At 41.4% G+C, this 27,927-nt stretch overlaps 1 protein-coding gene across 9 annotated transcripts; it reads right to left on the reverse strand.

The window, feature by feature from the left end:
- Positions 1-13: 13 nt before the first annotated feature.
- Positions 14-27,919, reverse strand: map7d3 (MAP7 domain containing 3). 9 transcript variants are annotated; one of them, XM_028589706.1, is made up of 20 exons: positions 27,747-27,919; positions 18,870-18,974; positions 18,453-18,533; positions 18,182-18,345; positions 17,786-17,897; positions 16,690-16,773; positions 15,800-15,907; positions 14,891-14,992; positions 14,362-14,460; positions 12,306-12,431; positions 10,092-10,207; positions 7,174-7,304; positions 6,832-7,052; positions 4,826-4,955; positions 4,163-4,448; positions 3,950-4,003; positions 3,799-3,868; positions 3,413-3,581; positions 2,983-3,275; positions 14-2,890 (listed from the first exon to the last, which is right to left on the reverse strand). In XM_028589706.1, exons 1-20 carry the CDS (start codon positions 27,790-27,792, stop codon positions 2,883-2,885), a joined length of 2,505 nt encoding a protein of 834 aa, XP_028445507.1. In that variant the 5' UTR covers positions 27,793-27,919; the 3' UTR covers positions 14-2,882. The 9 variants fall into 9 exon arrangements, with proteins under 9 accessions (XP_028445507.1, XP_028445506.1, XP_028445508.1 ...); XM_028589705.1 differs by having other exon boundaries at positions 10,092-10,231; XM_028589707.1 differs by lacking the exon at positions 16,690-16,773 and having other exon boundaries at positions 10,092-10,231.
- Between the last annotated feature and the right edge of the window lie 8 nt (positions 27,920-27,927).

The following is a 27,927-nucleotide window of genomic DNA, read 5'->3' on the forward strand; positions in this document are numbered from 1 at the left end:
CATGGCAAAGGAGTATTTTTGCAAGACTTTATTTGTTTCAACAGTTTGTATCATCTCAGTACACTTTAGATATATTTACAGTACAAATCTTACTTGTGGACAGGGCGTTGTTAGGTTTGTAAATCTTCCAGAGAAATATTCATATTCACAAAGTCGCACTGGTCAGGTAGACTGATTGTCGAGGCCGAGGTAAGGACAAGCTTTCTTAGTTAACTGTGATACAATAAAAATACTAAATCTCAATCTAAGGCACCGTTCTATCCTATTGTTATAGACAATGTTGAGGACTAAGAGCAGTCAGCTCTGTACTCGAGCCCTCAAAGATGCAGCAGGACCTTGAATAGATACAGTATCTGTTCAAGCAGCAGCTACAACAGCAGCCCCTCAACAGGTGCTACTCGTGAGTGGAAGGAGGAGTAGGAAAGGTTTGGGTATAAGCAAGTTTTGGGTCATGAATGAGACAAATTACTTTTTCTGTTTGTCCAGAATATCACACAACTCTTCTACGAGTCTGTACAGTAAAGCTACTCCTCGGTAACCATTCTTTAAACATAGAGTAATTTGTGACAAGTGCAAAGAGTCTCATGTTTTCTAACTGAGTAATAGATGAAAGTCAAAAAGCGGGCAGCTCTGAGAGACATGGTAAATAAGGGTGGACGGTTTATGCAGTCTGTTACATTCTTTGAGCTTATTAATCAAAGCTAAGATCTAAAGCCCCTAGTCTTTATGTACAAAAGATATTTTAGTTAACCAGCAGAGAACAAGGCAAAAATCAAGGTCCACAAACCTTGTGCTCGGACTATTCAAGCACAGGGAATTTCAAGATTTGAATACAGTTCATGAAATATCCAGAAGAGACAGAAAAAAAGTCTGACTCGTGTCATATTTTGTTTGGTGGATGTGCCCTGCCTCATACTACAAAGTAGAATAGTTAAGACCCGACATCCTTTGACATATTATAAAACATATTTTGATGACATTAAAAGCATCATAAAGAGGCACAGCCTTTACTCTGATCATGGGTCAGACATGTTGCCGAGGGCTGTAACAACTCACCATCAAAATGTCAACTTGTTTAGTCTCTGTGAGGCAATCTTCAGAATCAGGGCTTGGGGATATGGTGCTAAAGCCTTCTCAAACACACCGGATCTTGAGAAACATATAGTGGGTCACCACTTGGCCCCTAGTTTTTTTGCTTCCTCATGTGGAAGAGGGCTGTATGTAAATTTTTCCAGGCTGCCCAAATGTAACCTGACTACACCGTCACAGGCCACAAGTTGAACAGAAACCTAATGTATTATAGCACAGCCACATAGAGACTTCAATTATCCACATCCTGACGCCACTCCTAAACATGGCTTAATTTGCCTAATACTGATTATATACACACAACACAATAACACTTAAATATATGTAGAAATGTATTTTCATATATAAAGAAACAGCCAAATTGTATATTATACAAAATAATTGAAATGCATTTTGTCGGATGTAGCAGCTAGTGTGTTGGGTATTTTTTGACGGTTAATGGTTAATAAATGTAATTGATGTAAGGGCTGCACAGACAGAGGGATGGATAGAAACGTTTGTGTGGCTGTGTTGGTAAAGCTAGAGTTAAAACCAGACAACTGTAAACCGGATTTTTAGTTTCAGCCGAACATTCAAGGTCAATTCAGTAACAAACACATACCGCCTTAAGAAGCTCAGAAGCAGCTTTGAATTAAACTAACGGACTTCACCAGTTAAGATAGTATGTTGCAGTTATGGTTATTCAACAGTTGTGTGGCGCAGATGCAGTTGGTGGAGGGGAGACTAAAACTGAATGCAACTCAGATTCTGACGTAAATTACAATGATGTTAGTAAACATAAATTCTATATACATATGTAAAAATTAAGAAAACCTAAGTGAGCCCTAAATGAACAAACTGCAGAAACTTCACTGAACATGTCAATTCACTACAGTGTTGTGAATTCATCTCAACACTATACAGCTTTAAATGTAACAGTTGGAGTTGTGCTCCTGACGCCCTCTACAGGCCAGAGAAGGAAACACACGGTGAGAGAAGCTGGGAGACAGGGAGGACAGAGCTCTATGAAGTGAAGTAAAGTGTGAATACAGGATCCAGTCCCATGTGTAAGCACATGACGGACTAAACTGTGCATGTATTAGCTTCAACACAAGCCATTTATAATATTCACGCTTAAAAATTTGAAGTTGGGGAAAAATGGTAAGGCCATATTGCTGGATGCTGCAAAAGGCAGCCGGTCAAGTCAATTTAGATGAATCACATGCAAAACTTGGGGTGCTATCCCCCACCAAACCCCGGCAGAACAGAATGTATTAACGCTCCTTCCTTTAACTCACAATATTCAATTCACACCGCTTAATGTGCATGTGTTCTGGAATATTCTCATAAAAGAGAAAACAAAAGACTAAACATATAATAACATTAATTACAATAACAAAAAAGCCAAAATTAATAAATTACAACAAATGCACCCCTGACAAAGACACAACTCTTAAAAAACATCATCAAATTTGGACACAACATAGACAAAAACAAATCTGGAGAACTAAACACAAGAGGAAGAGGAAAGAGACCTGAAGCGAGCACGTTGAAGGAATATATGGACTTTCCCTGAAGCATATTTTTAATATATATAATTGTTTTAATAGATTTGTTTCCTCATAATGTGGGGTGCAAATGTAGCACTTGGGGTGGTCTTTCCGCTTCACCTTGTGCTCCTCCCTCTGGAAGAGGAAGAGGAGAAAAAGGAGGAAGCTGTTTGGAACTGGTAGAGGACTTTCTTTTAAGGAGCTCAGCTGGACAGGAACTTTACAAGTGCAACAGTAAGAGGCTTCTCAGCGACGGCTGCAGCATCAAATCTCTACAGAGACACAGGAGGAAAGAATTATGGTCTATCTTTAAGAAGACAGTCACAAATGTCTAATAGGTGAATACGTGTACATGATTCCTCACCTGACAGAGCTTCTATGGGCTGATTAGGGGAAAGCAGGGTGTTGACGGGGGTTCCCTTGTCCTCGAAGGCTACCCTGGTCCCATCTGAGCTCCCGTCACAGTTGATCAAGACCTGGTTACAGTCCTCTGCCTCGATGAGGGGCCGAGTCTTGGAGTGGACGTTGAGGTCAATGAGTTCCTCAAAGCTCCACTGGTTGGATTTACCGTTGAGACCTGAGACCAACCCCACCTTGGCGGAGTCCTGCTCATTCAGGAACTCCGAGCCCTCGACGAGGCGGCCCTTAGGGACTGGACTGGAGAGGGTGGGGGTGGGGGGGGGTAGGGAGACGGTTAGGAAAGTGATTTAGCAGTCAGCAGTTAACAATTACAATATTGTCCACACCACTGAGCAGTTTCTTTGAGTGTCTCTTTAGCTTGTCTCTAATCGTACCTTACTGCCTGAGTCTCATCTGTGCTCATGCCATTGTTATTCTCCTTGTCGTCAGTCTCTGGTTTTCCGTTCACGCTGCCCAGGGGCTCCTCTCGTTGTGTCACTGGCTCACCAAAGGACAGACTACTCTCATCTTTGTCATCCTCCATGCCGAGGTCATCGGTCTGGCCTACCACGTCAATGGAGTCACAAGTCACGTTGAAAATTATGTCAATTCACACAAACCAGCCATTTGGGTAGAGTATACACAAACAACCACAAAGAGGGAAAGACACCTTTGCTTCACAAAATACCACATTCAAAAATGCAGTGATGCATACATCTTCGTGGACTCTGATATCCTGAACCTGCCATCAGTGGGACAGCTCTGGGATGAGAACACTTACTCTGGGTTTCATAGTCCTCTCCCTCGTCTCCCTCGTCTCCCTCGTCATCCTCCTGTTTATCGCCATCTCTCTACGCAGGAGACCCAAACAGCGTGTTAACATACACTCAGTGTAGATGTGTTCTACGCAGGCTGAATGAATGCGAGCTCACCTTCAAGTCATTTTGCTCCCCTTTTCTTGTTCTCTTCATTATCTCTTCAATTCTCTAAAATGGAAAAAGAGCATATCTTTGTAAATAATGTTGTCTCATCGATATCTACACAATGAGGCTACACTAAGAAAAATCCCTTGAAATATTTTGATATAGGTCTGGATGATTAATTAAGCAACATAAAGAGAAGATTCTCCATCAGTCTATCCATACCTTCTTCCTCTCCATTCGTTCTTGCTGGTTCTGCTGCATGATGCGCTCTCTCTCCAGGCGGACTCTCTCTGCCTCCTCCAGGGCCTTGGCCTCAGCTTCCTCCCGTTCCTTCTGGAGCTCGGCCTGTCTCACTGCCTCCTCTTCTGCCATTCTCACCCGCTCCTCCTCTGCTAGGCGAGCATCTTCCTCGTCTTTAATTTTCCTCTCCTCTGCAAGTTTCTTCTCCTCCTCTAGGCGCTTCAGTCGAGCCTCCTCCGCTAAACGCATCTCTTCTTCCTTTCTCAGCCTGGGAGAGTAAAGAAACAGCTTGAAAGCATGCTCACAAATAAATGCAGGTCATTTCTAAAAGTGGACATGTCAAAAAGCGGGGTCAGTATCACCAGCACAGGATACTTTTAGCCTAGACGTCTAGCTAAAAATGCTGCTCGTACGAATACCCATAACAAAATAACCAGCAGTGTTTTACTGGTTGAAACTAGTTGACTTTCTCATTTTACTTGTGTATGTACTTACTGTACACAAACGTTTCAAACAACTACAATTCCCTTAAGAGCAATTTTACTGTAATTACTAGTGTTGTCGATGGTACTTTGTTCTGATCATATCTGATGCATCACTGTCATACGCAAAATGATGACAAAATTGTAATAGAACAATTCTTACTTCTCCTCTTCCTCCCTCTGTATCCTGAGCTGCTCCTCTCTCTCTTTCTGCTCTCGCATCAGTCTGCGGTTCTCCGCCAGGATCTTGGCTGCCTCAGCGGCCGAGTTGGTGCCCGTCGAGGCTTTAGAGTCTGACAGATGGAAAGACAAATATAGAAAATACGTTTAGCACATAATGTCACCCTGCCCCCCCATTTCGCAACGTAGTGCCAACTTAACGCTGCGGATCCACTTTTGCGTCACGACTGAAGCGTGGTGTTGCGATGCCTCCCTTCATTTGTATGTTGTAGGACGTCTAGAACAAAGGACCCGCGAGAGACTTCCCCCAGTCTCCTCTGTGCTCTACTTCTATTGGATAGTCTCGTCGCGTTAAACGGAGTAACATGCATAAAGATGGGCATCGGCAAATGCAGCGCTGCCTTCCCGGGATGCTCTGCGGGCGCGTTCAAGTCGCTTGACGTCACCCATAGGAATAAAGTGGAGCGCGGCGCGACAGAAATGTCGCAGGGCCAGGTGGATCTGCCCGGTAAGGGCCACATCATCTGGCCCTCCAATGACTGATGACTGGGAGAGGAGAGACAGCCTGACTGTTGGAGGAGATTAGCGGTGACAGAGAAAGACAGGAGCAGTATAGAGAAACAAGCCGCCTGATACAGTTGTGTGACTTTCACATGATCTTCTCTGTGCTCTTTGAAAGAACTCCGTGGGAATACAGTCACATACAGTACACGGGGTTGAGAAATATGATAATACATACCATGAGATGAAATCAATTTGTCTATCGTCAGAGATTTTGCTATTTCATTTATAATAGTATTTAGGCCTATTTATGCCTTTAATTACTCCAAGTGTATTAGTCTCTAGTAGACAATGTTGCAAACTTATGAGCAGGACTGCTACATTAAAATATATTGTGATTTCTATTGGATATAGAAAAGAAAAAAATCAAAATCAGCTAGTTAATTTGGTTGATGAATCAAAAACAGGAAAAAAAAAAAAATTCTCCTCTGGTTATTTTATTCATAAAAATAAAATGGATACAGTAGATGACCAGTTGCATGTAGAATTATTACCATTACTAAGCTATTTTATCTTGCAGAGCATGAGTCTCTCCAGGAGGTGGTAGCAGCAACAACACTGATCCGTAACAGGATGCGACTCCAGCTGGAACTTAATAAGTCTCCTGCTCCACTGAGATTTGTTGCAATCTGAGCTGCTGCCACGTCGGTTTGCAGCGCACAAACACACACACACAGACACAATTCTGTATATGATGTCTATTAAAACAGATGATATTCTATTATCTTCAAACTGACTGCTCCTTGAAGCAGTATTAAACCATGATCACAGAGGATTATTTTTATTCTACTTAAAGTAACAATTTATTACCATAATACACTAAAAGTAACAATTCATTTAGAAAACCCACCCAGTGTAATTTCTTTTGGGCTCAAGAGCGCGGTTTAATTTCCTCCTTTTAATTGCTTTTGCACTCCCTTGTTTCAGTATGAATTGTATAAAGATTAAACGTGACGCCTTTGTGTAGCAACAATCTTTACTTGTAAAAGATGAAGGGACATCCAATTATTCATAGGTGATGATCTAGAAACAAGATCAGTAAAATGTCAATAAAGAAATTACTTGGATATTTTTTGGGAGTGTAATTAGGTTTGGACCCCAATGGCAAAGAACTTCAGTAATATTTATTTAGTTGAGATGAAAAAGATGTCTTGCTGGATCCCTTCCCTCTCTGAAATTGACAGCATGTCTCAATGCACCAGTGCAAACATCCTGGTTGCCAGAATAAAGATCAGCCTTGGCAAATATTGGTACTGACTAATTAAAATCTGTCAGCCGACCATGATAGTTTAGTCTGCCTTTATATGGACCTGTTTTACATGTTTTGTACTAATGTGAAAGACCTTCTATTGTGTTTGATATATTTTAAAGAAGTAGAATAAAACATTTATATTGTGAACTGCATTCTTATCACTGAGAATTGCTCACCATCTTTCTCTTTGGTCTTGCTGGAATCAGAGGACTGTGGAGACACAGCCTGGACCGGACACAGATCCTTGGACTTGGAGTCCCTCTTTCGCAAGGTGGGGGCCCCTGTTGGAGTGAGAGCTGGTTTCTGGATAGGTGGAGGTTTGGCTGACGTAGGCTGGGGGGATGGGGGGCGTTGTTTCATTGCACTCGGTGAGGGTGGGCGTGTCTTAGGATTTTGCCTGTAAGAACGAAGTGTGAGTTGTGTCTTTTTGTGTTTTATAATGAAATCAAAATGAAAGGCTGCATCCATGCTAGAGTAAACATCACTAAATCTGTATTGGAAAAGACTTGTAGTCATACTTGGATGCTGTTGGGGAGGGGGTCCTCTTTGGGGCTGGATTGGGGGCTGGGGATGGTGAACGGTTGCGTCCCATGGTAGTAGATGGGGAGGCAGGACGTTGCCCTCCAGGCGATGTAAACTGCTTGTCTTTCTGTAGTTCCACAGCAATGGGACAGAAGTGAGGAAGTCATTTATGACCGTCACTGAACAATGATCATGCTAAGAACTCTAAGTTATCCTATTGTCATTGTTAATTAAATATCATTGGATGATATATAAATAAAAAAATAAAAAAACAGTTGAATATACAACATGTTGGATCATATAACTAAGTTGTATTGATCAATCCACAACCCTAATAAGTACCCACTACAACCTGTTGGTCGATACCAGTCTTTTCCAACATTTGGGCTTGTGACTCCGTAAAATGAATCAGGATTTACTTGTAACACACCATCAGGGCTCATAGCCTTAGGAAAAGTGGCCAAAAAATAGTGAAAAGTCAGAAAAGGTTAACATAATTTTGGTTAGCAGAAATACTGTATGTTTTTTTTCTAATATATCCCATTAATCATTTTGTGATCCATAATGTTGACCCTGATGGATTTCACAAAAACAAGGGTGCCTATTATAACGGAGTCTCTTTAACTAAAATGGATCATTTAACTGCTTTTTAAGTCCGCCTCTTTTAGTTTCAGTGGCATTTCAAACATTGACACAATGCTGGTGTGAAGGAGCCATGGGTCAGGTTTTAATTAATCTATTTTCAATGCACTTGTGCCATGTTTGGCCCATAAACATGACGACAGAGGGAACAGCAAGGCCAACCACGTGACACTCAGACAGACACAAATAAACAACAACAAGTACACTCCCTTTTTCAAGACTTGAGATACAATGCATTTTATGTTTCGATGTAAGAAATTGCTCCTATAATAAGGTGGTTTAGCTTTGGTCACACAGCCTGATAATCCTTTTCTTGAGAGGATGGGGAGGAAAACCAGGACAGTAAACAGGTGATTGGCGTACGGTTTCATAGTAGGGACAAACATTAATTAATTAATTGATGTCAATATACTATTGGAGCAAGGACAGTATATAGACAGTGTTTTTGTAGAAATAGGGGTCCAGAAGTCATCTCAAAAACATACAGCCACCTAAACCCATCATAATATCCTTTAATAAGGAAAGGGAGGAGCTTGCAGAAGACCTACACAGTTTGCACCTTTAAAGTTATTTTCTTATACATTTTGATGATTTGTTCATGCCCACTGTAGGAAGGCAGCCTATTTTAGCTGACACGAAAGACACAATTTAACCAAAGTGTCTGGCAATGCCTGAGTGATAGGCTGTGAATTTCCACACCAATCTGTGCATTTGGAGGAGAGAAGACATTAAAATGGTGAGGAAAGTCAAGGCCTTTGACATTAAGGGCCTAGGGTCAGGGTGGGGTCTGATCTGTCCATAATAAGGCCACTGTGGATCCCTTTGTCTCATGCTATGACAATGAGGCCCTTCACAGCCACAGAGGATGAGGACAGGCAGGTTGTGAGAGAGAGAGAACCAGGCACGACTGGACACCAAATGAGAATATCTAAGACATCACTTATGAGTAGTAGTAGGTAGGATAAAGTAGGGTAACATTTTGGCAATGTATGAACAAGTTCATATTATGAGCAACTAGCAACGGTTTAAAGAACAGCTGGAGGAACAACATTTCCCTATAATTAGCATCCTGCCATAGTACTTTGACAGGCAAATGTAGCCGGATATGTGCATATAAATCAAAGTATTTGGTGCCATCCACTTATTTCTCTGAACAATGTCATTTTAATGTTGGAAGCAATGCACTTAAAAACATCTGTGTGCTATCATAAGGTATTGCTCTCTTCCACTGCTACCAACAATTACATCTGTGTCCACTGTAGGGCTGCATGATATTAAGAAAATATGCAATAACGTTGTTGAATATCGCTATAACGATAGTACTTGCGATAAATAAACAGACAGTATTAAACTGTACTCAGTCCTGCCTTTCTGCTGCTTTCAGTATTCTGCTAAAATACAACAATTTGTTAAAAACGATTAAAAAACAATATATTGTGCAGCCCTAGTCCACTGCTAAAAAAATGTTATAGTCAAGATTAAATTCAATAACTTTCCTTAAGGAAATAAAACCCTTCTATTGCTGGTGATTAAAAAGGCATAAATAATAAGGTTACAAAGACAGCACTATTTCCTAGCAAATACCTTAAACTTTATAATATTCTTTTATTTTGTTTTTGATAATAGTCAGTGTCTAACTTATTTCTACTACTTCATACTGTAGCAGTGTGGTTCCACATATGTACAAATGTAAATGTGTCCATTATCAAGCTGTAGTTTGAATATGGACAAGATTAGAAGATACCATCTAAATTCCGGATACTCCATCAGTAAATGGAAACTGACTTACTGACACAGGGCTGAAAATAATTCAACATTATCCTTTTGACCACATAACTTTTATCATTAATTAATTCATACAATTCTCAAATGAGATATCGTTAAAATCTAACAAACCGATATGATGTTATAACAAGGTTTTTCATACAACACTGATATTTAGGCATCCAAAGCGACTGGACCCACTAAATGAAACCTTATCAAATCCTTTTCGGCATCTTTCCCTTCCAATACTGCACAAGCAAACAGACCTCCTCTTGGAAACAATATAAGTCTGTCAGCTAGCGCATGCACTGCCATTATACACACATGTATGCTAAGTATCAATACTTGCATAGCCATATAAGATACACATACTTTACACTGTATAGTTGAGGATATAAAAATGCAGCTCAAGGTGGTGGGAACAAGAAGGAAATGTAAGCTTTCACTTCAGATCATTAACAGCATTATACATTTCTTTAGTAAATGTCTGATGCAAACGTGTTCTCACCAGTGAAGGGTCAAGGGCTCCGTCGGCCGACACAGAGGTGGTCATGCTGCTCTTCTGCCGGTCAATGCTGCGGCTGCGCACGGGTCCCCGCGGTGGATGCAGGGGACTGGCAGAGGCTGAGCGAGGACACAGGTGACACTCTGGTAAAGGACACAGTCATCGCAGGGCCAGGGGAGCACAACCAATGGGAGGCGCAATAAGCGGCCGAGTTGGGCAGCAAAGCAGCAAAAAGCCAAATGAAAAGAATGAATAGAGTGGAGAAAAAGAGAGAGGGAAAGAGGGAGAGAAAGAGAGAGGAAGGGAGGGCAGATGATGGTTGAAAGAAATGCAGAAGTGTTTTTGTATGGGGACAAGAGCACAAAAAAAGCGATTTGTTAGATGTAGCACTTTAGGCAGGCAACAGCTTGATTTCTGAAGCTTTGATTGGGCTGGAGATTACAGGAGATATAAGCAGCAGAGAAAAACAAAAAAACCCAGACACTCCACAGGTGCCAAAGCCTCTGGACACAACAAACCAGAACACCAAGCACCACAGCACACACTACAAAAAAACCTACCACTAACCGTTCAACACACACACACACACATTACACAGATTTATTAGTACACGAAACACACAACGAATGTTCATAGTGTTGTTTGTGTTCAGTTAAAGAAACTAAAAGAATTTAAGTAATTTGCAATCTTTCTAATTTAGTCCTTCCTGCCATCATAATCTAACTCCCCTGACTTCAGATCAGACATTAAATGCAACATTTGTGGTTTCAGGACAAATCCGTCTCTGGCACAAGCATTGCCTTACAATTTCCAAAGCATTAAACAGTCAAACAAATCTCAATTGTATGTTAACAGGTGTAAAATGTTGATGCCGAGCTGCTTAATAATTATAACTGTCCTTACCACAGAGTTTGAGTGTTGCCGGTAGTTAGCAAGGAAAATTAAGGCTGTTGGCCATTGGCTATGTGCTTGCAGTGTCAGATTGAGGGATAAGCCATGATAATCCTGAGACCTGAAGAACTCTCCCTGCCACGGTCTGTTCACAAATGTGTTTTGCAATTCATTCTGACTGCACATTGAGCAGCTATAGTGACTATGAAATTTACCCTACCCATGAGCTACCACTGATACTGCTGCTAATGCGATGGGTCATCTTTCTACTGGGGCTATACTTAGCAGAAGATCTATAGCCGCTAATGGGTTTGTAATGGCCGTTCAATAAACACCACAACCTAAAACCAACACGGGAAATACAGATGCAACTTTGGAGTGAGTCAGTGCTTTACAGTATGGCTATTTCCATCTTAAAAAGAAAAATAGTCAACAAGAAAAATGCAGTATTCATCAGTGTATGTCAGGAGATTTATCACGGGTTGTCTATGCTGGGACGTATACGTAATGTAGATCACTCCCATCGTTGCATAACACAGAAACTGTTCACATAAAATGTAAGGCATGCAAATCAACTGGTGAGATGTAAAACTGCACCTTGATGGCTTCAGAGCATATTTTACTAGACATTGTCAGCCCAAAATCTAGTGCCAGAATGGGGACATACTGAATTTGAGTAGTGTGACTTTAAGCCCATATATTCTATGAAAATGCCAGTAATTACTTTTTCAGCAACGTGTACTGGAGTCCCCAGCCCTCTGGTCTCACTACCAGAACACATGCAATAGCACAAGAGTCTCATTCTGACGTAACAAGAACCAACAGGTAAGCAGCTTAGAGCAAATCTCCCAGCATGGACCCTGAGGTTCTTCAGATGCAGAGAAATGCTCCCAGCCAAGTCAGCCCTGCTCAGCTCAGCACACAACAGCCAATTGTGTCAGATCTGAGAGCGCATGTGAGCTGGACCCACATATGTGTGTGTGTCAATATTTACTGAGTACTACTTTATGCTCTCTCACATGAGTGTACTTTGCTGCAAATAATTCCTGTACATACATAACATAAACAGCTGATCGTTACAATACAGCTGATTTTAAACACAGGGAGCAGTGCACCCACTACTGTAATTCCACCATCACCGCCAAGAGGCCACCATTCACAAAAGCACGAGAGTCTGAAGCAGGGTACTGGGATATGAGCTCAGATCTAATGAAGTGATACTGGGAGTGACTGGGCTGACTTTCTACTGATGAAATGAGAGTAAGTAGAGAGGACCAGGGTCTGTGTCTAGCCATCCTTCCTCTCTGTTATGGTCTCCTAGGTTACCTGGAGCATCTGTTCCTTCAGCTGACAGGGCGGCGGCGCTCCTGCTCCTAGCTAGTGAGGCCTGGGTGGGGGTGAGCAGGCGACTAAGGACCCCTCCGTCCACAGTGCCGACCGGTGGCCTGCGAGCTACACGGCCGAAAAATCACCCGAAAAAAAGAGGAGAACAAAGAGCCAAGTAGGAAAGAGTGGATAAGAATGGGGGATGAAGGTAAAACAAAGAAAGGGGGTAGGGAGGGGTCAATTAAGTTTAGAAAGGTCACCATGTGATTTAACCAACAGGAAAGAATCAACATTAACAACCAAAGGTAATGTCTCAAAAATCTTCCATGGGTCCCCTATCAACTGTCTTTATCCTGTTCACTTTCAGTGATATTCAATAAAATGAGGATAGTTAGTAAGAGACAGTAAGGAAAGGATGCCATGGAAGAGTGCTGAGACAGACCAAAGACTGATTGTCTGGTAACTGAAGATCAGTAAAACAGTAGTCAAGGTAGACAATGAGGTCAAATCAATGGTCACTTGAAGTAGAGGGAGGTGTGCTGATGGGAAAAAACAATCCATTAGTGAACTTCAAAGTCGGCTGAGGAAAACTATTGGGTAGGAACATGAGAAGTGAAAGAAACCTAAAAGTGATAGGGCAAGTGACTGTGACCAGGCAAGAGTTCTTTAGCTTCTGCTGTGCAAACATCTCTAAGGTTAATATAAAGGTGACAAAATTGATTAAAATGAGGAGGCTGACTAAAAATGGTCAGCTCTGAACAAGTCAGCATATTATAAAAGCACTATGGTGGACATTAATTTCACAGCAGAAGCCAGGAGCTCTTGCTTCCATGGGATGAAAGAATTAACAATTCCCTATTTCGGTCGTTGTTGCTATCTAAGCTACAAAATAGACATCATACCAGAAGAAGAATTAAAGTGTTGACAGGTTGATTTTGCCACATGTCCCTAAATGCTAGCTCTTCAAAAAGGAGAGTAAAGAGCCACACATTTCCCTTTGGAGCCCCTTACTGAGAATACATCTGTTGCAGACAGACTTGTTTGTTAGCTGTTGAGTGCTAGCCCCTGGAGCATAGCAGCACAGCTCTGCAGTGCACTACACCCAGGTATTAAGAATCTGGGCAATTAGTCTGAAATAAGGTTATAGTTATGAAAATGTGTTATGTGTGGGAGCTTTTGAATTAAATAACTTTAATAAATTGTTATTTTGCAAATATGAAGTAGTAAGTCAGTATGAATGATGGTAGCTGTGTTGTATTATTGTCTCTAACCACACAGAACAAACACGTATACAGAACAGGAACATTTGTACATCATCTGCACGGATGCTGACATGGCTATAGGACAAACAAAAGCAGTGGTGGTTAATGGCAATACACAGACTGCATTTGGAGTTGCTGTGGTCAATTCTGTGCTCTGGGGCTGCTACGGTGGGATGGCACTGACACACCACACTTTAGCACGAGCCTAGTGACTTAAATCCAGCTATGACGTCATCTTGAAGGGAGAATACAAACAACACTTTGTGACAACAAAACAATTAGACTGTGTTAGTGCAGACAGGGCACACAAAACCATTCCCGTGTTGTCACGTGAAAATAAAAAAACGTTGAAACAAAGATCAGCTGTGAGTGAGAAACATGGCACAGAACAGGATTTGGTAGGTTAAGACCGCAGAAAGGTTAAGGCATACATGGAATGAGTACTGTGTTCCCAGTAAATTACACACACAGTTTAGAGAGGCTTAGCAGCTGCATAGGGGTAATTCAGCAGTCAGTGAGAAGATTTAGATCAGAATATAGACAAAAGGAACACAGAAAGAGGAGGTGGCCAGTTTATAGACCCATGTAGCTGATGACACTGAAATGAGCCAAGAGTTATCCCCAGAACCTCTGGGTAGCCAAGAGTGTTGATATGATTTTAAAACCGAGCAAATTCAGAACAAGCCAGCAAGCCGTTAACATCACAGCAGCATGCTTGTTATTCAAAAGTGGAGGCCTGAGTGGTGCAGATAAGGGCATGAGAAAAATTATAACTGATTGTTCATGCTAGCCACCTTGATCATCCGTTGTCCCCTTATCAGGCTTGGCGGGGGTCTGTGCTCTGCCCACACTTACTCGTGTGAGGGAGGAACTTCTCTTCCTGACGGAACGGCCTACGGACATGAAAGTGGAGTTATAGCCGAGCAGGCACTGGGAAGGAGTCAACAAGGAATCCCCAAAGACAGTTTACAAGTCATGTGCTCTTCATTTGGCCCTTATGTGAGTCACCAGGCTAGGGAAGACCGCAGCTGATGTGAATTATAATAGACAATGTCTAGGTACACAGAGGAGAGCTGAAACTGCCCTATCTGATAATAATTCAGGATAGGTCCCCTGTTCTAGTATTAATAGCTGTAAGTGTTTGAACCATTAGCATGCACAAAGTCAGATTGCTATGTTGGTGTCATAGCTGTGATAGAGTTTTTTTGGAATGGAACTTATTGAATATTTTCTCCATAAAGTGTGGTGGTTTGCTAAATTGTGCACTGTATAGCATCTCTGTTATAAAAGCAAAGTGTGGGATGGAGAGGGGATCTTTTGCACCTGTCTGTTCCACCTGAAGTTTTTTGCCATCTTCCTTACTGGCCTGAGCAGCATTGCCATTGTTAGGCAACCGGTTACAAGACGAACTCCTCGGCTTAACACCTGAGAGACAATGATGAAACACCCAATGGTGAATTTATACAGTGCTCTCTTGTGAATGGTGCAACGTCTCTCAGACTTTTTTAGAATATATTCATAGGCCTGGGAAAGGAAAAGTGTTAATATTAAACAACTTGAGAGGTATAGAAAAATCACCAGTATCAGAAAGAAGAAATGGCACTGGCAGTGCATAGAAGCTGTGGAGAAATTTTAATCAACTTGATTGTGATGATTATTTTTTTTCAGCACAAATCAAAAATACTTATTGTGAATCAAATGCTTCGGAATATTGTGAAAGGCTTCTAAACCACTATGAGCATACAGTATTTATTAATGAATCACCAGTTGGTGCTTGGGAACCCTTCTGAAAATTTGATTCAGTGCTTCATAGAGGTTCATAGTGAATGGATTGAGAGGCCATGCTACTTTATCATTAGCTGGAACTAGAGACAGAGGGCTAAAGCAATTTTTTTTTTACCAGTCTGTCAGTGCTCCAGTGAGCCTGTGTGTTAAACCCTGGATATGGGAGAGCACAGGGGTCAGAGTTCACTCCAGGCTTAAGAGTTGGAAAAGAAAGTGTTTGTTCCAGATAATCTACAGTCTGTCACTTGATAGATCTCAGTACACCAATAATCACAGTAATATGTTTACCTGGTTAATAATAGACTGTTTGGAACATACTACGTTGGTTAAGACACAGCAAAGCAATGCAGGGAGGGTAGGAGGGAGGGTAGGATAAAAAAGAGAGGCAGGGAGGTGGAGTAGGAGTAAATGAAGAAAGGGAAGGAGGGAGGGAAAGAGGGGACTTACTTTTGTCAGGAGATTTGATAAGGGTGGCAGAGGAGGAAGATAGGCGTTTGCTGATGCCAGCCTCGGACAGTTGTTTCAGGTTCATGGTGGATGTGGAGCGCTTGTCCACTAAGATGGAGGAGGAGAGACAGACAAGGAAGGCGGGGTTTACACGGGAGGCTGGCCAATAGAGGAGGGAATTTGGGTGCACACAAGGGAGTACAGGACTCTGAAAGATCCTAATACCACTAATATGCAAAGGATGATATGCTGTCTAATTAATATACCTAAAGTCAAAATACATAAAAACTATATACACTGATATACTTATCCCCATTAACCTGTTGATCTAATGTGCTACTAATGCAGTGCACATTTAATGACGCACTTAGCAAAACACATGATCTGTCTTTGCTGGTAAATATCGTGTTTAACATGACAATGTACATTTTATCAAACCATAACAAAGGTGTTTGTTTTAGAGGCAGGCATGGTGGTTAGTAAAAAGTGGAGAGCATCACCAACATTACATGATCTGTGCCAGAGAATCCATAGGGTGGGTGGGTGGGTGGGGGTGTGTGTGTGTGTGTGTGTGTGTGTGTGTGTGTGTGTCAATCGAATGGGCATCCATGCAAAGTTGCCCATGTGACCCAGAAGTGCTAGATAGGGTGGGTGAGTGAAAAACCGAAAGCTATATTTCCAGCTATTCACCCAGCAATAGGCACATTCAGAACACATGCCCCATACAAAAAAAAAACTGTTAGTGAAAAGCTGCCGGTTAGACTGCAGGTGGGGGTTGGTGGGGTGGAGGGGTTGGTGGAAAGCATAGTAGGTAACCAAGCTGACTAGAGTGCCGGTGCCAGTCCATGCTGTGTTGCTACATTGGTGAGCAAATTATCAACAAACAAAACCTTGTTGACTCCTTGGTGGCTTTTCTGGCGAGGCAGAGGAGATAACTATAGTTACTGGAGATGAGGTGCCGGCATCAGAGTCTCCTGTGGGAAAAGACAGCTCTCAGAGAGGAGCGATAAAACACAAGATGCTGAGGCACTTCCTTCACAGAAGGAATGAGAGAATAGGTGAAACCTGGCTGGTAGCCATCAGCCTTTGTTTGACACCAAGTGCCTAAAGCAAAAAATACAGTGGCCTGACATTTTGGCACCAAAGAGTTATCTCTGCAATATAAACAAAATCTAATTTAAGTGACCCATGTATTTCAAAGTTACAAACTTTCTGCAAATGTATGCAGAATATTGTGGTTTATTGCTTGTGTGTACAGAGGGGGTTAAGTGATATCGCATGTAGTGTTGTGAGAGTGTGACAGACTAGTTACAATTGTCATTGACATATCTTCAGATCTCAGTAAATAATTAGTTACGAGTTTATTTTACTGCATGACAAAACAGGGCTTGGATAATAACTGATAGCTAACAATATTTGACAGTACTGTTAGCAATATCTGATTATATTTTTAACTTGAACAAAATTAGATTGTTGAAAGTTTCCACTTTCACAGTCTGAAAGGGAGCCTCTTCAATGCTTGTGGGTTCCGATTTGAAGCTATTAAGTTGGGAAGCTGTTTTGCATCATTGACTGATAACGATTATTATAGATGCCCCTGAAAATGACTGAAAAATATGTGATTCAACCATGATTTTCTCTCATGCATTTCACCCAAGCTTACAGCAGGTAGATTTTTGTGGTGAAACACAGTAAAAAGACACCGCTCTGTATAGCTTGAGAGCACTTTTACCACTTTGATTATCGGTTGCTGGCAAAAAAAAGAGCTTTAAATTGCTTTCATATACATTGTGGCTGGATTCAACCCCACCTGTGGTGAGACCTAATTACATTGTAAACTTGACTACTTTCAATCATATCTAAGAAGTGAGGAGCTTTTGGTGTATCCTAAATGGCTCTGCACCATGGTAGCATATGGTGAAAGTCAAATTGAACAAAAGTAGAAAGGAAAGGGTGAACTTTTTAAGGTGATGGAAGGGCCTCTACCTGTTCGTCCATCTGAGTCTGTGGACAGTCCTCCCCAGGACCATCTTTTCTGCCTCTGCTCCACTCGCTGACTACGCTCCAATGTCCGCCGCATCACTGCCTCGTAGTGCTCCTGCAGCATTACAAGGGTAGAGGAACAAAAGAAATGCAAGTCATTTACAGCAGAGCAATATTGGTACCTAAACCAGAAGCAGAGAGGACCTGGCGATGTCATAATCATACTACAATGTATGCATAACTGTACTGTAATCCCATTAACACTGTCTTCATTCAAAATTATCTTCCTTTCCACACACATACATGTGTTTCTATGTATATTCAATAATTTTAGTCACAAAAGAAAAATCTACAGAGCAACAACAAGAACTGCTCTGAGGCTCTCAAGACTTGAGCTACCTTTTCCTCTTCCTGTTTCTGCTTCCTCTTCTCCTCCACAGCCAATCGTTTCTGCTCCTCCTTTCTTCGCTGTTCATCAACCTTTTTCTGACGCTCCTCCATCTGACGCTCCACTTGCATCTTGGCCTTGCGCTCCCGCTCCATGATCTGAGAGTCTCGCAAAACTGACCGCGCATACAGTATGTGCATGCAGGCAGGAAAAAAAGTCACTTGTTAGTATGTTGCCTTAGGCATAAATAATTTCACACAGAAACTGGGATCGCCCTCTTACCCTGTTGTCTCTCTGCCTCCTCTCGCCTCTCTTTTGCCACTCGCAGCCGGTCGTCTATTCTAAGTGCTGCACCGTCAATGACTGCATACACATACATGTGTATATGTGGTTAAAAAGGTAAAACATATGCAGCAATGCATATTCACAGAACGAAGGGGGGATTCGCAGCATAGTGTTACAAAGGTTTTGCATCAGGCAGGCAGATGTGTACATGAAACGCTCATTAATGAGCCTTTGTCAACTGTTGGAGTAATAAGATGATGACTAAGGTTTACCTGCAGTAAGCTACACCGACAGGGTGGTGGAAGTGGATTGTGTTGCATCTAATGGTTCAGATTGTGGAATACAATAGAGCGGTGACAGGGCAGTAGCTCTGGGAACTAATCTTTTTCTGTGTCAAGGTGTGGTGTCATTTACCTGGCCTACTCCCCCCCTGAGGTTTAGCTGGTGCGTTGCTTGTAGGTCCTGGGCTGTTCCCTGACAGGCTGCGCCGCTCCTCGGCTTGTGCCTGTGCAGCTGCAGCTGTATACAGGAAAACACACAGACAACCACAGTTTACACACAGAGAACTAGACTCCCATCATGTAATGTCTGACAAAGCAGGAATATCAAATCATATCTAGGTATCAGAATTGCATTGGGTACTCCAAACAAATCAAGTTTAAATCAGCCAATTTTCTCTGTGCTTTGTTTTCGAGGAATGCTAGTTCTAGAGAGATCCAACGGATTTGAAGCTGCAGAACAATCCAGCTATTCAGCCATCTGACATAACCCCCCCACTCATGGTCAACCCTGTAGCCAGCCATACACTGCTCGGAGGAATGGGCTGCTGTGAGAAACATATCTGGAATCAAACCCTTGTGAGCTTCCTGGTATTCAGCTTATATGCCCAGGGATGTGCAACTACTCCATAAAACAAAATCATAATAATATATAATGCAAATTGAAATAAATTTAGGACAAATTTCATTTGTCATCCTGTGCTTGTGGTAAATTTTTTCCACACTGCTCCTTTAAACATGCTACAACCTAACTTTACTGTAAGGGCACACTATTGATATCTTCCTTTGTATTTTTGTAGTATGTATGTGTGCGTGGGTGTCATATGTCTGTGAGCCTATGTGTATGTATGATGTGTATAAGCTATTGGACACCTTAATTTCCTTCATCTCTTTCTCTCTGTTTTTGTAATACAACTTTTCTTTTCTAGCACCACATAGGAGGAAGATGTCAGTGTGCAGGCAATACACTGCAATACCCATAGACACATTGAGCATTTTCAGATAGTGGCAGTACCGACAAGGGGTCAATAGCACGTTCTTTAGCCAAAACAATTAACAGGAATATTATGCTTAGGAGATACAGGGGCAGGAAGGAAGGAAACAGCGAGGACACGATCAAGCTTTATGCACCCTGGTATCAGCCCGTTCTCTGTCTTTCTGTGTCAGTGTGTATTCAGCATTACAGAACAGCTGACAAAGAGGCAAAACGATGGTCAGTCATGTGATATTCACATTACTGATGAACACTTCTCACTGTCTCCAACACTAACACCATACTGTTTCCATTACCAGAAAAATAATAATTGCTAGTGGCATATATTAATACTAGGGCTGTCAATTGATTACATTTTTTAATAACGATTTATCGCAATTTTTTTAATCTGGTCCAAATGTACTTTGAAAGGGATATTTTTTTCAAGTTTTTAATGCTCAAGTGGTATTTGAGACTTGACTACTCCTTTGGTAACTCAGTTCACATTGACAGTAAATATTTAGCAAATAACTTTAGTCGTGTGGAGAGAACCATGTGGATCTGCTTTGAAACTCAACTTGCCATTAAAAAGACCCTTTTATGTATCCATTTTTACCAAGGAACTTTGTTTCTGCTAGCCATCCACTCCCATTCATGGATGTATTATAGGGCCTTTAAGACCTGTTCCCATTCCGCCGTCTCGACTCCCTGCTGCAGCCTGCAGGCAGCCCCCCCTCCTCTATTGAGTGCCTGCATAATATGCTAAGAGGGTCTAAAAAGTCGCTAAATCTAGCGAGAAGTCGCCAAGTTGGCAACACTGTCCACAATGTTACTTCCTGATTTCCCAAACTACAGAGCGAAATCACAGAACGTGCTTTTGTTAATAGGAATGTGCTATAAGTCGTTATTAACGCGTTCATTTTGACAGCCCTAATTAAACTTTCTGGCAAAATTACAGTTATTATCAATACATTACATACTTATGTAAACCAGTCTCTTTTAGAAAGACCAGACTGATTCCAAAGTACTACTTCTCCCTCATCTTTCAGAAGGGAGACAAGATCAGAAATGCCAACTACTCTTGTAGTTTTGTTAATCTCACCAAAATTCCTGCAGCCGCAATGTTTTCAGATCTGCTCTTCTTTGCCCTAAGTAGCCTCTAAATAGGGGTGGGTATATGTAATTTTATTTCGCAATATCAATATATATTGTGATACAACTCTGATGGAAGACAAATTTATATTATGTCCCTGCAATATGGTCACCTGCACCCCTAATTGGAAAAGTAATTAAGATAACGTAAGATATAATAGGGCTGGGAAATATGGAGAAAAATCAAATATCACGATATTTTTGACCAAATACCTCGATATCAATACCACAACAATATTGTATTGTTGACTATTGGGGCTTTCACAAAATATTTACACAATGAGATTTTTGATAAATTATCATCAGTAATGTGGATATAATGGCGTGAAGTGGGTAAAGGCAAATACTGTTATAACACTCTGGTGAGTTCAGAAAATGACATCACTTTACTGTAATGCAACCTTTAAAACCAGGAAAAGACCACACTTATGCCATATTACGATATCGAAAATCTAAGACGATATCTAGTCTCATATCACGATATCGATATATTGATACATTGCCCAGCTCTAAGATATAACACCAAACACACTCAACGAACTAAATCACTGGAAGGCTTTTCTTTATAAACCAGCTTTAGGAATGGCAGCTTTATTTGCCACCAAGGTAAGCTATAGACATTTGTCTTTAAAAGAAGCAGCCGTAGAGAATTTAAATGGTTACATGAAGGCGTGGAAAACACTCCTGCTGTGCCCACCACAGAGTACCATGTCCTATTTGTATGGAAATACACTATACTACCTTCCTCTCTGGAAAGCAGAGGGGACAAAGGGCCTTTCTTACATGAAGTAACACTGACAAAATGAGAGATAACATTTGTTAACTATCAAGTGTGCTTTGTTTGCACCATTGAACCAAAGGAAGATTTATGAGTGCAGACAAGCAAAAATAAGAAACATGACAGAGTAGCTGAACCAGGAGCTGGACAAAGCAGCTGACAGGTAATCATGCACCATCTGTATTCTGCAGCAGCATCAATGTTCTCCAGTCAAAGAAGCTTATGAGGGTCAAAGTCTGCAGCTAATGCCAAGTGGAAGCATACTGATCTCAGACTCCCTTCTTCAACCCCACTGGTGACTAGGCTTAAGCTAGGTTTATGCCTGCTGTAGTGCCCCCGGTGTGTGTGCTTGCGCGAAAAGTGACGCCATCACGTGTTCCGCATCCAGTGCGAAGGCTCCAAAAGTTGTCGCGGTGCTTGGCTGCCCACCTCTAAAGTTTTGGAACTAGGTGTAGGCGCGCTCTGCGCTTTCATTTAAACATGGATGCCTGGGAGAAGACTGTCCGACCAGGTTTTCCTGTACAAATATCTGTATGCTTCTTCATGTAGAGACCACAGGGACAGTCAAATGGCCTTCAAATTCATGGTGAGAGAGGCACCACACTGGGAAAAGATAAAGGGCATTTTACTAGAGGTATGGAAAAACATGAGCGATCGCTTTGTCAAAGCTAAAAAAAAGAAAACTGTCTCATGGAAAGCGTGTTCGTTAAACTTCTAGGTGAGGACAATAATTTCGACTTGGAGGTGAGCAACAGTAACGTTAATAATTGCAGTACACAAATGCAATGTTTGGCGGTACATCTGTGTTTACTACTGTTGCCAGGCAGCCTACTTAACTTTACTTCCGCTCTCTCTACACTTGTTGATTTCTGGAGTATTCACAGAATATTTAATTTGTACACCACCTGGCGTTTTGGAGAATACTGCAACTAACAACCGTTGCTCACAAAACGCCTCTGTGCACGCTTGTAGTTCCTGCGTCATCTGCGGAGGGCCGCGCAACAGTGTCTCATGCAAGTATAAACAAAGCTTAAACGGTGGTGGGTAAATAAAGACAAATGGCTGTGATTTGACTGCACTTTTAAGCTATTTTACAAAAGAGTAACTAATTACTTGAATTAATCAGTCACCAATGCTGTGCCATGAGATTCTATATGTAGTCAGAATCACACAATAACACAAAGAATACACCGACCTCAAGGCAAACAATTTATTTAGCATGCTATGGTGCATGAAAGAAATGAATCGTGCTGTATGTTTAGCATACAGTATAGGTTAGCAAAGTGTTTTTAGGGCACTGATGAAACTGCTATTAACCTTCTGGCAACACAAACATTCTCCTTTACTCAAGAGAATAGACAAGAAAAGCAGACGGTGCACTGTGGGCTTAAAAGGAGCTGATCTATATTCAGAGGAAAAAGCCATCTAATTCTAGGAAATTAATGAATCAAAAACCCAAAGTAAAACAAACACACTTAACAGAAAAAAAGATTTAATGTATCTTGATGGCTCAGGGATCAGTAGTGCAGATCATGATTTAACTGATATGTCCTGGCTTTGAATCTAGCCCATAATCATATCTTCCTCATTTCCCCAACCTCTTATGTTTCTCTCCACCTTCACATGAAGGCAAAAAAAGATTAAATAAATAAATGCCAAGCACCCTGTGTAACAGGGTAACTGTTGCTAAGTGATACACGCTGCAGCTCAGGATGAAGAGCTTCTCAACCATGCTTAGGCCTGTATCAAGGTAGGAGTGGACACTGACATGAGATGATTTATAGCTAAATAGAGAAAACTGATTTGGTGAATGACATGATGCAGATATAATAATCCATAAATCAGTAGATTTAGGATTAAATCTATCAAGGGGCAGCTCAAACAGTATTAACTTGCACAAAATACCGTAAACAATTTAGTTGAGAACACAAAAGACCTTCTTACATGACATGACATGACATGACTTGGCTTTGGACTTCATTCTGCATTCTCTGGTCTTTAGAGGGAAGTAAACGCAGACAGGAAAGCAAAGGAGCTGAGTAGGTAACAAATGTTAAGCTAAAGACCATGTATGCATTAAATCATTGGCTATAATATCCAGTGTATCAAGTGCTTAAATGAGATGCGGGAAGAGATACATTTTCCCAACGGACCTCAAGAGAGCCAGGTGTGGTCATAGAAATTAAAAGAGCCAATCAGAGGAGCTGTCTCTCATCACTCCATCACTATGGAGATTTGCACACATTAACATACATAACTGCTACTGCCATCGACAGACTCGGCTAAACGCTTCAATAAGTTAAAGGGACAAAACCACTAGTAATTCAACTGGGCACTAATCATACAACAGGCTGATCAATGGCATTATCAGAGCTACATAATCAATTGTTTAGGTACGTGTTGCTACTAGTGTTGGATATTGTTAAAGATCCAGTCTGCAGAGGGCGGACAGCGCCATTTCCACTCACTCATCATCTGCTCATCACAAAAGTCATGTAGTTTAATGTGATGTATGATCTGTAATTAATCTGGTTGGTAATATTGTGACATATTTATTGAATATATTTGTACAGCTATTATGATACTTATTACAACATCATCCAGCAGTTTGGGGTAGTAGAAGCAACTAAAAAACATTGTAAAAACATTCTGAACGCGGCACATATACATATGGATTAGATGTGGTCCAGCCTTCATGCTGCTGAGTTATTGTGGCAGCAGTAAAGACCACCAGGGAGGCTGGTGATGACCTGGCTCCGCAGGCCAGAAAACAACATTTAACAGGAAACAGGCTGCCTGCATTACATCATAACACTTCTAGTTAAATGCTAACACTGATCAAATGCTAGTTCTAAATAACAAGCGAGATCTTTAGACATACTTTTTGCAGGTTCTGTCACAGAGACAATGCTGGTATAGTGGGGAGGAACCAAGAGTGAGTTAGGACTCTCTTCTGTCCCTCTTTCCAACTACAGCTTTTAATGAGCCCTGCATGGTACAATTAAGTAGCTTGTTGCACAGGAAGTGTCTGCGCTGCTTAATGCAAGGGTGGACAACCATAAGCCAGCCACTGAGTACAAAAAGAACATAGGGACTTTAGACTCCAATCAAACACTACAACAGGTTAATTAACTGATCAGAACAACTCAAACCAGTAATTTGTTCCTTTTATTTTGATAATTCCAAAATCAGTGAAACTGCCTTGAGTAGTACATGGCTTCAATAAAAACATCAACCTTCTTGGCCATCTATGGCACACAGAGCTTCCCATCACTGGCTCAAGATTTCACGTCCTCAGATCGTACTGCTGATGCACGCTCGTGTACATGCACACACGTGCATGCACAAACACACTAGATCTTCTATGGGATTACTCAGGACCTATTCATGCAAAGGTAAGCCTTGGCTATTTGCAGTACTAGCAGGATAATGATGACACATCCCAGTTTCCTAGGGAGTCTCCTCTTCCAGGTGGACCATTTTCTCTTGTGGAGATGGGCATTAAAAAGATCTGATCGTATACAAATGCATTATCAATCCAGTTCTTGCTAGACTCTTTTGTCTATTTCATTATAGTAAAAGGCATTGGGGGCTCAAACATAGTAGCCTACTTAAAGTAAAGGTTTATAGTGTTAGGTTAGTTTTATAAATATGGTCAACTCTCTACATGAAAACAGCAGATTACAAATATATACCAAACATTTAAATACTACAACATTTATCAATAAATTACAAGCATTCTGGAATTTCTAGTTACATACCAAAACATAGACTGTAATTAGGCTGGACTCTATAAGTCTATTACACCTGTAATTATTTGGTTTATGGGCCTTACCAAATCCAAACAAGTTAGAACCAAGAGCGCCGAACTAAACATCCAACAATTTGTGACAAATGCCGTTACATATTACAACCCTAATTCACAGTCTGTACAGTCTGTAGCTCATGTATCACATTACATCAAAATGTGCGTGCTTCCCAGTGTTATGTAGTTGCAAGAGAAAAATCAACTTTCAATAATTGGACACTCTGGATCTGATTCTAAATGGGAATTTATTCCCAAAACCCCAAATTTCCAGGCAAAGTTGGCAGAGAACTCATGAATGTGCATGCAGGCGTGTAATGTGAAATAAAAAAACAAGAACAATCCACAAAAACAAAAAGTATGATATGTAAACATACCAACTGATGCCTTATGAACAAAACTATTCTGACGATAGCTATCAAGCCTATAACTTGTTTTGCTATTCAAATCTCTGGTGTGTGCACACGCTTATACTGTAATACGTCCCACCAGCCAACTTAAAAGGTTGAAATAAAACAAGAGGTGGGGCATTTGTGCTATAGAGCAAAGCTAAGTGGACAGATCCAGGAAACTACACACTGAAATTGAGGCTGGTCCATTTCCTCCTTTGGTTAAATCCAACCAGTTCAGAAATACTTCTCATGCTTTTAATTCTGCAGCAGCAATTGCTGAACCAGGATCAGGATAACCTTGCAGTGTGACTTGCAGTAGTGCGATCTCCCTTCATAATAGCAGGGTACATTTTATCCTTGCTCACATTCTTGTGGAAATGACCATGCACATGAGCTAGATTCCTAACATTATTTTATTATTGTCAGTCCTGTGCTCTGACTGAAGGTCGAGCAAACTGACATCTTTTTATTGCTCACAATGCCAGGATTGCTACATTTCACATAACTCTAAACGTTGTGGATACTTTCATAAAACCACAGAGTTGGATGGATGTAAATTCCAGATACTGAAAGTTAAGGGAAACAGGAAGATTATGAACTAAATACGGTCCATTTGTTGCCTTTTTTTTGTTGTATGCAGAAAACTCCCTCTTACCCTAAAACACAAAAAAAAACTGTCAGCCCAACTGCAGCTCGAGTCATAACAAACTGTGCATTCATGCCCACAGATGCAGACACAGTAAACATCCATGTAAGTCTGGAAGGGGCCAGCTGAGGCATGGATGAGAAGCATTGAAAGAGACTTTGCTGCTGCAGTTGGCCTACATAGTACCATTTACAAAAATGCAACGTGCCTTTTGCTTACAGAGCTGTTTGTGACATGGGGCTGCTGGTCCAACCAAGACTCCTTTATCACTTCATCAAGATATTTCAAAAAAGCAACTATGCAGACCTTATCAGAGCTGTGTGTCTAACACTCCAGCTTTATCTCAAATTCAGGTCAGACATTGTTATGGTTACCCTCCCCTAGAGAGTGGAGGGGGGTAATGCCATATGTCAACAAATAGGTATATTTGTCCAATGGATATAGAGGCGAAAAGACCACTTTTGTATTAAGATACGAGGAGTTCAGAGCAGGAAGCTACAAAACTGCTAAAGTAGCTACTGTGAACTGTCCGATCCGTGGCTAGAAAAAAATAAGTGGTTTCTGTTGGTTTCTAGTACTGCAGGCATCAACTCAGATCGCTGTCAACTAACGTTACACAAAAGACATGCACAGAAAAGCGCTTCCCGAACTCTTCCTGATAAGCAGATGATCACTTTTGACAATAATCCCCAAGTGATGAGCATGGTTAGCTAAGCTACTGACGAATCGTAGTTACAAAGCAGTTAGCTCCGTTTACCTAGCATTTAGAGTGTATCTATCTAGTCAAATAATTATTCACACAGCAGCACTTCGTTAGACAACGTGATTAAAATGCGGTGAAGCGAAGCTAAAGCAAAGCTAGGTGAGCTAGGCGCCAGAAAAGTAACGTTAAAGTCGTGATATGTCAACCGGCTCTCAGGCTACAATATAACGTTACAACTTTTGATAACGTTGACTACAAGTACTTCAAATCTTTTAGCTTTCGCCGCAAGTTATCAATATACGTAAGCTTTCCGCTAGGGTGGGAAAATCAAATCCAATTTACAACGTTTAATGCGGGAAGTTGCAGATTTTCCGCATCCATTGTCAGCAGATAACCGGACAGCGAGCTAACGTTACTAGCTAGCCCGGCGAGCTGGTCGCGTTACAATACGTTCAGATAACCCGGTTTGAGGCGGCAGTTGGCAGCAAACATTACAAAGTCATTAGTAAATTGTAAGACAAAACTGGGTCAAAAAATAACCATGACTGCCAAGATTTTTCTTACCCATTTGGGCTCGCAAGCCTTTGAGAGTCGTAGCACCCTCCGCCATTTCTATGAAGTTTTCCTTCTCTGTTTTTTTCTAAAGCAGGGGCGCGTAACACATCGCAGCCGGTAGAACTCGGACACCACGGGGACGTGGACATCAAAGACAGGCTGCGACGAAAAGAGGTCTCACTCTGACCCG

Source organism: Perca flavescens, chromosome 10 (genome assembly GCF_004354835.1).
Source record: "Perca flavescens isolate YP-PL-M2 chromosome 10, PFLA_1.0, whole genome shotgun sequence".
Classification (NCBI taxonomy): Eukaryota; Metazoa; Chordata; class Actinopteri; order Perciformes; family Percidae; genus Perca; species Perca flavescens.